General features: G+C 39.1%; 1 protein-coding gene across 1 annotated transcript in view; it reads right to left on the reverse strand.

Moving 5' to 3' along the window:
- LOC136286931 (coiled-coil domain-containing protein 170-like) overlaps window positions 1-9,344 on the reverse strand; it is a 47,367-nt gene extending 38,023 nt beyond the window's left edge. Inside the window, exons 1-5 of the mRNA XM_066179082.1 lie at window positions 9,292-9,344; window positions 7,781-7,886; window positions 7,025-7,266; window positions 5,395-5,560; window positions 3,691-4,413 (exon numbers count right to left, since the gene is read on the reverse strand). Coding sequence (XP_066035179.1) covers window positions 3,691-4,413; window positions 5,395-5,560; window positions 7,025-7,266; window positions 7,781-7,886; window positions 9,292-9,341 — 1,287 coding nt within the window. The 5' untranslated portion in view covers window positions 9,342-9,344. The remainder of the gene's footprint in view (window positions 1-3,690; window positions 4,414-5,394; window positions 5,561-7,024; window positions 7,267-7,780; window positions 7,887-9,291) is intronic.
- Between the last annotated feature and the right edge of the window lie 89 nt (window positions 9,345-9,433).

The raw sequence follows: 9,433 nt of genomic DNA on the forward strand, positions 1-9,433 counted from the left end.
CTGTTTGACAGCACAGGAGATAAATGTTCACATGGAACAAGTTGTTAACCATGAATGCAAATAACACTATGAACTTAAAAGAAACTGTTTCAACAACAACAGTTAGAGTTTATGGGACATCGGCAAGGTGTGTAAACCAAAGTGTTTTGGAAATATTTTAGTTACAGCAAGAGTAACACCAAAATATTTCCATTTTTGCTGAAAACACATGGAGCACTTATCAGTTCTAGAAGTGATTCTGCAAATTACACCATCAGCTGCACCAAACTTAGTAAGTAATTACCAGATGCATTTAAGAGATTCTCAAAGATTTTTAAGGTTTTGCAATTGTAACAGGAGTAAAAGTAGAATAAAAATTAGAAAATTCCTTATTATTGCCCTGTCTTGTTAGAGAATAACATTTTATGGTACATGTCTCTTGCATCTGTATCTTTCAAAACCTCATTGAATAAATATGCTTTACAGGTTTATGCATAAAATCAGTTTCAAAGGAAAAAAACCAGGACTTAAGATGTGAATTATTTTAACTTGACTTCCATAGCCAACAGCATAACAATGTCTGACTTACACAAAATTATATAATTTATTTCAATGTTCTCACAAGCTTCTAGTCATACAATCAACTTGTTTTCCACATCAAAAAATTTATTTTAAGAAACCTTATATACATAAGAAATTATTCTAGATATCTTACATGATAATTTATCAACTATTCAGACAGATGTGTATACTGCCTTTCACTGGGCCTGTGACATTACTTTCCTCCTATTTCATCAGCAATGAAAGTCATCATCATCAAAAACTGACTTACAAATACAGTTGTTCAAAAGGTAGAAAACAATAATAAAAAGTAAAAAACATTTTTTGTTGTGGTCCTCAGAATTACTGAAAATGCCTTTAGCTTTTGCCATAAATATTCAGATGGCATATGAAATGAAAATCTCAAAAATTTGGATGTACAAATCAGTAGTTCCTGAATTATACTGTAGAAGCATTTTGGGCAATCAGTTGTAACACAATGTATCGAAGGAACTTTCTTAAACACTCAAGTAAAAAAAAAATGTTATATTACAGCATATGCTATTGTTTCAACACGTGCTTCAGGTTCTTTTTTTAAATTCCACCTAAATGCAATAGGTTCATGCTGCCATTTCATGAAGCTGTATTTCAAAAAGTAATTAACACTGAATAACTACAAAAGTATTTCCTATCTTTAAGTAAATTGTAGCAAACCCATCAGTAGAGCACTGTGCCTCAATGGAATATGTCTTCACAACTTTGTTGTGTCATGGGAGACTGTAACACTGCATCTACAGCAATATTGATGTTATTTTTTTCTTTTTTTTCATACAATCAATCAAAGTTTTACAAAAATATAGCCAACCAACAAACATAAAAGTATACTGCATATTCAGTTCTGCCTAGAGATAGCACTTTGCAATTACAGCTATAGAAGTCGAGCATTTGGAAGTTTTGGCTGTGTATTCCTTACACAGCCACATAGTCACACTGTGTACCACCACATAAACTTCTTTTTGTGAGGGGGAAAAGATGGAAAGTGCACTTTTAATCAACTGGAGAATAGAACTATTTTTTTCAGCATGACATCATGTCATACATTAGCATTCAAATGCTAAGCTAGGAATTACACGTCTTGTAGTAATCTTCATAATTCAGTAATCCTGAGCAAATGTGGCTGCATCTCCTAATTGATTCGGTATTTTGTAGGGCTGTATTTATCATAACCTCATACTATGAATTTTCCCCAATCTGCATTGTAAGTTCCCATGAGTAACAGCCTGAAAGCAACCTGGGCACAGGGACACATTAACAACCAGTAAAAACTAAATCAAGTTTCTCAGCATGCATAAGGATTCTGTAAGACGCAAATCTATTTGTCAAGGGTGGCCTCAACAGTGACTTTCTCTTCTTGTCCATTATACACTTTTAAACCTCTCCAGCAAATTAAGTCAGCACCTTACAAACATACTGAGCACAGGCAAAGCACATTTCATCCCCAGTTCATTTTGCCTCTCTGGACAAGGTATGATGTTCTCATTCCATGTATTCCACAACTTCCACCTCTACGTTGACCCAAAGTTGTTGCTTCAAAATGCACTTGAAACAAGTTAACAGCATTTTCAAAGATGCTGTTGTGCACTGAGGCTCCAGTGCACAGATTCATTGTGTCGTTTACATATTTGATCAAAGCACTAAAGCTGGAGCGCTGCTGAGCTCTCTCCAGTCAGAGAAACCTTCAGCAGTCTGACCTTCAGCTTTCCTGACTGGATTTCTAATTTCTGCAGTTCCATCAGGTGCCTAAAGATGAGGATGAATTCACCCTGCAGGAGTACTAAGCCAAAGATACAAAGGAGATGAAAGCAGTAAACCCAGGTCTCAAAATTATAACCCTCCCTTCAACAGCCTCATGAAATTCCTTGCATTTTTGTTCTTGAATACTTGACCTTGGAACCTTAAAATACTCTTTCAGATTTAAGAAAAAAATAAACACAAATAATCAAAGTCATCAGCATTTGGAACATACTTATCCACTGTATAGATCTCTGTTGTATGAACATATCGAGCAGCAGCTCTTGAGACCAGGGCAGAAGAGTAGAAATGGGCATCTAACAACTCCAGTTAACAGGAACCTGTATGGCATATGCTTCTCTACCCTGTAGTTCTCAGGGGTTGTATATCCTCCCTGAAAATTAAGGCATCCTTCTTAAAAAACAACCAACCAAAGAAAAACCCACAAACAAATACATTTGAAAAATAGAGAATTACCCCAACTGAAGGAAGCAGCAGTGCTTGAACCTCACACGTACACTGCTGACAGGCCACCTGCAGATCAAGTCTGCATTACATCTAAAATCCAGTTAATGTAACTGCTTGGGTTACATTAATTTTTTTGCTTGGGAGGCTTTTCTGTGTGCTTCTTTTTCGGTAGAGCTTTGTAAATAAAAAGTATCTTCAATATTCTTAAAATGAGATTGTCCTTTCTTACCCTAATCTTCCTACCAGATGGGACAACTCTCCCACAGGCAAACTGGCTAGCAACATTCAATTGTGCTTTAAAATTGAAATTCGATTTTCAATTCTACATGAATATTTACAAGCTGTCACCCAATAACTTATCACTTAATGTAACACAAACTATACTCAAAACATCAAAAGAATCTGTCCGTAATTAATTTCTGAATTCTCTAAAATACTAACTTTCATGCAATGCATGAAATGACATGGAGCACAAATTATTCTGAAATAAGTAAATTCATGCTAATGTGGCACTGGGGAAATTGTTTCTGAAGCAAATTTTTCACTTGTTAAGCTTTCACTCATTAAACTCATACCCACTGATGAGGAAAAAATATTATGGACAACTAAATATTCATCTTAAAGATCTGCTGACAATGGCCATTAGGAAAACAAAACGTATCAAAATGCAGATTGATTTATGTCTATGAAGACAGTTTATAAATTTTTGCACAACACTGAAGTCTTTTGTGGGACAAAAACAACAAACCACTTGGGAGGAAAAAGCGCAAACAAAAAAGGGATCTTTACTGAAGCCAAGCATGGAAAGAGAAAGTCATTATTAAACTCAGACTTAATCTCTCTTTCAGAATATTACAAATCATTTAACTAGAGACCAGCATCAAACTGAACTACCCCGTATTTTCCACTTACCATCCACTCAGGTTCAGAGGCCTGAATCTGCTCACCTTGTCCAGGTTTCAGGCCAACCTGAGTATCAGATTTCAGTGTTCTCAAACTACAGAGAGGTGCAGGATGAAACTTATTCAAGGCTTGATGAAACGGGACACTGTACTCCCATTTTCTATCTCCTGTCAATTTTCTATAGTTTAGATCACCTTTGAAAAGAAGCAAGTTTGACTTCTGTAGCTCAGCATACAAGTCAGGAGCAATTTCACTCATACTGGAAAAATCATGTGGTAAAGTCCAAAACATGTGGTCACGGAAAACCCAAACTCCCTTTTTCAAATTGCCTTCCCAGTTTATCCCACATCTAGACATCCACATATGATTAGCTGACCCCAGCTGTTTAATAGTCCAGTTAAAATCATGCTTTGTGGTATCTGATACATACCATGGAATACTTTTTCCATGAAAATGGACTTCATCAGCTAGCTTTGACGATAACAAGAAATCGGCCAACACAAGATCACTTACAAGTTCAAATCCAGCATTATCCAGGATTATGTCAACTCTAACATTACTTCTTTCTGTTCTATTTTTTTTGGCATTTACAAGTAGTGACCAAACTTTTTCCATATCATTCACTAAGATGTAAGGTACCATATTTTCCAGGGATTGCAAGGGACTAGATTTCTGAGAGCTGTCTTCACCAGCTGAAAAAGAAAGGTCACACTTATTGCCCCACAATGACACCTAGAAGGAAAAAGAAAAAAATAACCATTTACTAAGTCTCACTATAGTTACATTCTCGACTTGACATACACTGAAGATTTTGTTCCCTTCCTTTTGTTTTAGGTAATAAAGGTTCTAACTCTACATATTCTTCCAAGCTTTAAAAAAACTCAACTTCTTGTACAAGTATCTCAACATAGACAAGATTTTGTGGAAGAAACCAAACAAAGCTCTGTATTTACCCAGGCATCAGAAGTGACAAAGACGGAAGATTTAGATCAACATAACCACACTGATCACAAATCTCAAAACAGAAATATTCTCCATACTGCAATTCTAAAAGATACCAGTGGTAACACAAAAAAAAGGAATAATAAAAGCAGATTTTTTTTTTTATTACATGCAGCCAAATAAGTATTTTAGGTATAAGTATTTTAGGTATATGCATTCTAAGCACTCACCAATGAGCCCTTTGTAAAGATACATCAAATATTTGGTGTACACTGTTGCCAGCTAATGGACTTATTTGTAATCCTACAATACTTTGGGGGTTCTATCCAAAGGCACTATATTACAAGAATAATGCTGTTATTAACCTTTTAAATCACTTTTGACCCAGACTGACTTTCAATTTTTTTCTCCAAAGAAGTCTAAAAATCTTTAAAGTGCCAACCAAAATTAACTGTTTTAAGAAATTATAGGTAAATATCAAAAAGGTCATCAGGAATTTGACTTAAAATACTGGAGAGTTACTGCTTTTCATATACACAATGAGGAACAGCAGATAATAAAAAGGTGTCACATTTAATACAAGTACCCAAAATATAAATATTTCAGAATAGCAGCAATACAGTAGAACTATCAGGACTACATCACACTTTTACAAACAAAAGATCAGTATTTTAATTTCCATATGAAGCTCAGATTCTTTATAACCTCAAATTCTTGTTTGTTTCATAGGATAGATATTTTCAATTCTTGTGTCAAGCACTACCAGTTTACCTGCAATAGCTTAAGAAGTTCCTCCTGAAGTTGCTTTTCCTCTAGATCCTTGATGTTCTTCAGAAGTTCCTGAAAGTAAGTGCATAAGGCAATAACAGCTTCTTGGGATTCAAAGAAATTTTGAGCCTTTCCTTCCTTAAATACATCAAAGTTTTCGATAGGTGGGCTAAAAAGAGAAGAAAAAATATGTTGACGTATTTCCCACATTCCTCATTACAGCACATGCAAAGGGAGCTCAAAGGTCAGGTTTTTTAGACTGTACTACAGGCAGGCCCTAGTTAGATTTTCCACTTCTAATTTGTCACACTAGATTTTCACACATCTCCATAACAGCCTAATATTGCATCTTGCTAAAACAGACACTGTGCAAGGCATTTTTATACAGTAATATATTCTGAAAGTGAACAAGTACTCAACCACAGCAACTCTGGCAACTGCACATACAGTGAGTATTTTGAACTCCAATCTTCAGACAAGAGAATTAAAACTCACATACAAGTGAACTAAAGTCAAGAAAAGCTGGCCTGATTTTAAACATGTTTGTGTGTGCTGGAGCGTACTTCCCATACCAAATTCTCTTCCAGTGATAGGAAGTTATTCCTATGAAAGTCTTTACTAGGATTCTGGAAAATTACCATGACAAATGAGAATGCTGTAATATATAAAAATTATAGACCAATCTAATATGAGACATATTTGCACAATGACCTTTCAACAGATGATTGAACTTCCATCCAAGCATATGCTTAAGAGCAACTAAATAATGGAGACCAAGAAGCTTGAAAGTTAATAATGAAAAGTATCTGCTCAGCTTTTAAAGTGCAATCCAGTGGATCAACCTCATATTTGAAGCTTTTGGTACAAGAGTTCAAACAACGCAATACACAACACACCAGTAGAAACTGAGTCCCGTAACTGTGTTTGCATCTCCACAACACTGAGGGTAAATCCGGTACTCGTGAAGCATTCAAATTTTTTTGGCAGCAATGGGATCTTAAACTGTTCATTCCTACCCCATGACGTTGTACTGGCACATCTCCATGGTACCAGCACAGCAAGTTTTTCCTGCCCAGTTATTTTTAACCAGTATCAGCTCCCAAAGTTCGACGCAACACAGCGTCTGCAAGCACTGCTGTAACTAAGAAGCTGGTGTAGAATGAACAACGGCTTAAGATGGTCTGTTCCTCTAAGAAACAGTTCTCAAACGGTAACTTCAGATTGCAAGCAGCAAAACAAGTCAGAATTCCCAACAGATTTGTGGCTCTCATATTCTGTGTTTAAGGCTCAAGAGAAAATTCTAGACCAACAAACCTTGTAGAAATGCTACATGATTTTCATATTTCAATGCACGCTAGTCTGCAAGGTCAAGCTACACAGTCAAGCTCAAGAGTTTTCATGTAGAGCAACTCACCAAAACTGAAGCATATTTAAAAAATAATAAGCTTCAAATTCTACTGAATTTAAGAAGGTATTAATTTTAAATCTGAGGTGCAAGATGAGAAAAAAGGAATACGGTAAAAGCTTAAGATCTTCCTTTATCTTACTCCTCAGCTGTCTTTCTCTTTCCCAAATTAAAAATGGCACAGAGCAATGTTTTACGAAGTACCGTACCAAGCCAGTGAATACTTACTTGAGTGCTAATGCTGCATGGATTCTTCGATACATGTAACACTCTACGTACAGCCAAGGGGACTGAAACCAACTTGGTTCTCCATTTCCATTTGGTAAATTTCGTTGGTAGTCCAAGTACTGGTTCCACAGCGCTGCATCAGGCAACTCATCTTCCAAAGGGGTCACTGGCTTGTCTGTCTGCAGCTCATTCCGCAGTTTGGAGAGGAAAGATATAGCTCTCTTCTCTGCTTCAACACCCTTCTGGAAAAGTGGAGAATAAAAGTTCCTATTCTGTATGTTTATTCCTGTAGAGACACGGATCAACTGTTCATGGAATGTGTGATGTTTTAATTGCCATAAGAGAGTCTCTGACAAATCAGCTTAATTCAACAAAATATATTCTGGTGAATAAAGCTCATTTCATATCCAAGATCCTAAAATGAATTCCATATGGAACTTCTTTTTAGATTGGACATTTTGCTTATTAGATGCGAAGAGGGTGTTGAAACAGTCATGTTCAGAGGGTGTTACTGTCTATCAAACACTGCATTAACGCAAAAAACCCAAATAAGTGATGCAGTTGCAGAAATGACAGATCAGAAGGAAAAGGTTAGACAGAAAGGTGTGTTACAGAACTACTCAAAAATAGCTAGTAGAAATAAATAAGACAAAAGGATTGAGACAAACAAGCCTCACTGGTAAAAACAAGGCAGAGAAACAGTATCAAATGCTAGAGCAGAATAAACATCAGGGAAAAAAGGGACCTCACTCTTACCTCACCATGTTCTTCAAAAAATTCATTTTTATGTCGATGTAAAGTATCAATAACTCTTGTGAGGATCTGGGGAAGTCTGTCTTTGATTGTAAAATATGCAAAGGATCTAAAAAACAGAGGATCAATATTTTATTATTGTCAGCAAAGAATGAAACAGCTTCAATTAAAAAAAAAATGCAAGGTCTTTGTGCTAGTTTGGGCTGGGGTAGAGTTAATCGTCTTCAGAGTACCTAGTATGGGGGCTTGTTTTAGATTTGTGCTGGACACAGTGTTGACAACGCAGGGACGTTTTCCTTATTGCTGAGCAGGGCTCGCACAGAGTCGAGGCCTTTTCTGCCTCACCCCACCCCAGTCGCGAGGAGGCTGAGGGTGCAGAGGTTATTGGGAGGAGACACGGCCAGGACAGCTGACCCCAGCTGACCCAGAGGCTATTCCAGACCATGGTGTCGTGCTCAGTCATGGAAAGGAAACCATGAGGAAAATGAAACCAGGAGGAAAAGTTGGCGAGGGAGCCACTGCCTGGGGATCAGTCAGTTCGTGGTAATTGCTTTCATTTGCCTTACTTGGTGTTCTTGGGTGCTACTTCTCTTTGCTCTTTTCATTACGATTTATTCTCATTCCAATTATTAAACTGCTCTTATCTCAGCCCACAAGTTTTCTCATTTTTACCCTTCTCGTTCATTTCTCCCCCCCCCCTCCCCGCCGAGCTGTGTGGTGCTTTGCTGCCAGCTGGGGTTATAACACAACAGTATTAAAAGTAGCTTTACATCCTCTTAAAGCAGTGTACAGCAATTTTAAAAAAATTTTAAAAAAACACGAAAAAAATTCAAACTGGTCACGTTCTTGCGCCCACTTTTGCAGAAGATTATAAAAGGCAGCCTTTTCAAGGAAGAAAATCTAAATGACTGGCCCTGCCAAAAGAGAAAAAAAATGCAGCTAATTCTACGCTAAAACGCGACCTCTATCGCCAAGATACCCTATGCAAAACCTGGGAAACGTAAAACTAGAAGCACAGCTATATGCTCAAAGTTTATCACGTATCTTTCACGTTGATATGGGTATCAACAAGAAACGCGCTCTTCATTATATACTTGATTTACATTTTCTCCAAAGCCGTTTATGTACGAGGACAACGCGCAGAACGCGGCCAGCCCCACAGAGAGCGCACACCCGGCCTGGCGGACGACTTTTCCTCTGAGATCTCTACTAGGCGTGTTGGAGACCCGGGGCCGACCAGCAGCGGCAGGGGAGAGCGGGAGCGGCGCCAACACCACCGCACTGCCGGGCCGGGCCGGTGACTGCGGCAGCGCCGCGCCCACAGCGCCGCCTACGGGCCCCGCGCGCCGCCGGCGCCGCCGTTCCCGCCCGCCCCCCGGGCCAAGAGCCGCCCCCCGGCCCCGCCCGCCGCCCGAAAACCTCCGCTCTCCGGCACCGGGGCGCCGGACGACCCCTCAGCTCCCTCCCGTCCCCCGCCTTGCAGCCGGTGACGAGCGCGCCAGGCCGTGACGGACCCCTTAAACCTGCCCGACAGGGACACCGGGAGCGCCGGTACCGCAGCCATCTTGCTCCGCCCCCCCGCCAGCCAGCGCTCCGCCCTCCCCCAGCCCCCTCCCGGAAGCGGGCCCGAGCGGCGGCCGGACGTTATTGGCGCGC

The sequence above is a fragment of the Chamaea fasciata genome, unplaced genomic scaffold (assembly GCF_029207755.1).
Source record: "Chamaea fasciata isolate MVZ Bird 193981 ecotype frontalis unplaced genomic scaffold, bChaFas1.0.hap1 SCAF_3, whole genome shotgun sequence".
In the NCBI taxonomy this organism is placed as follows: Eukaryota; Metazoa; Chordata; class Aves; order Passeriformes; family Sylviidae; genus Chamaea; species Chamaea fasciata.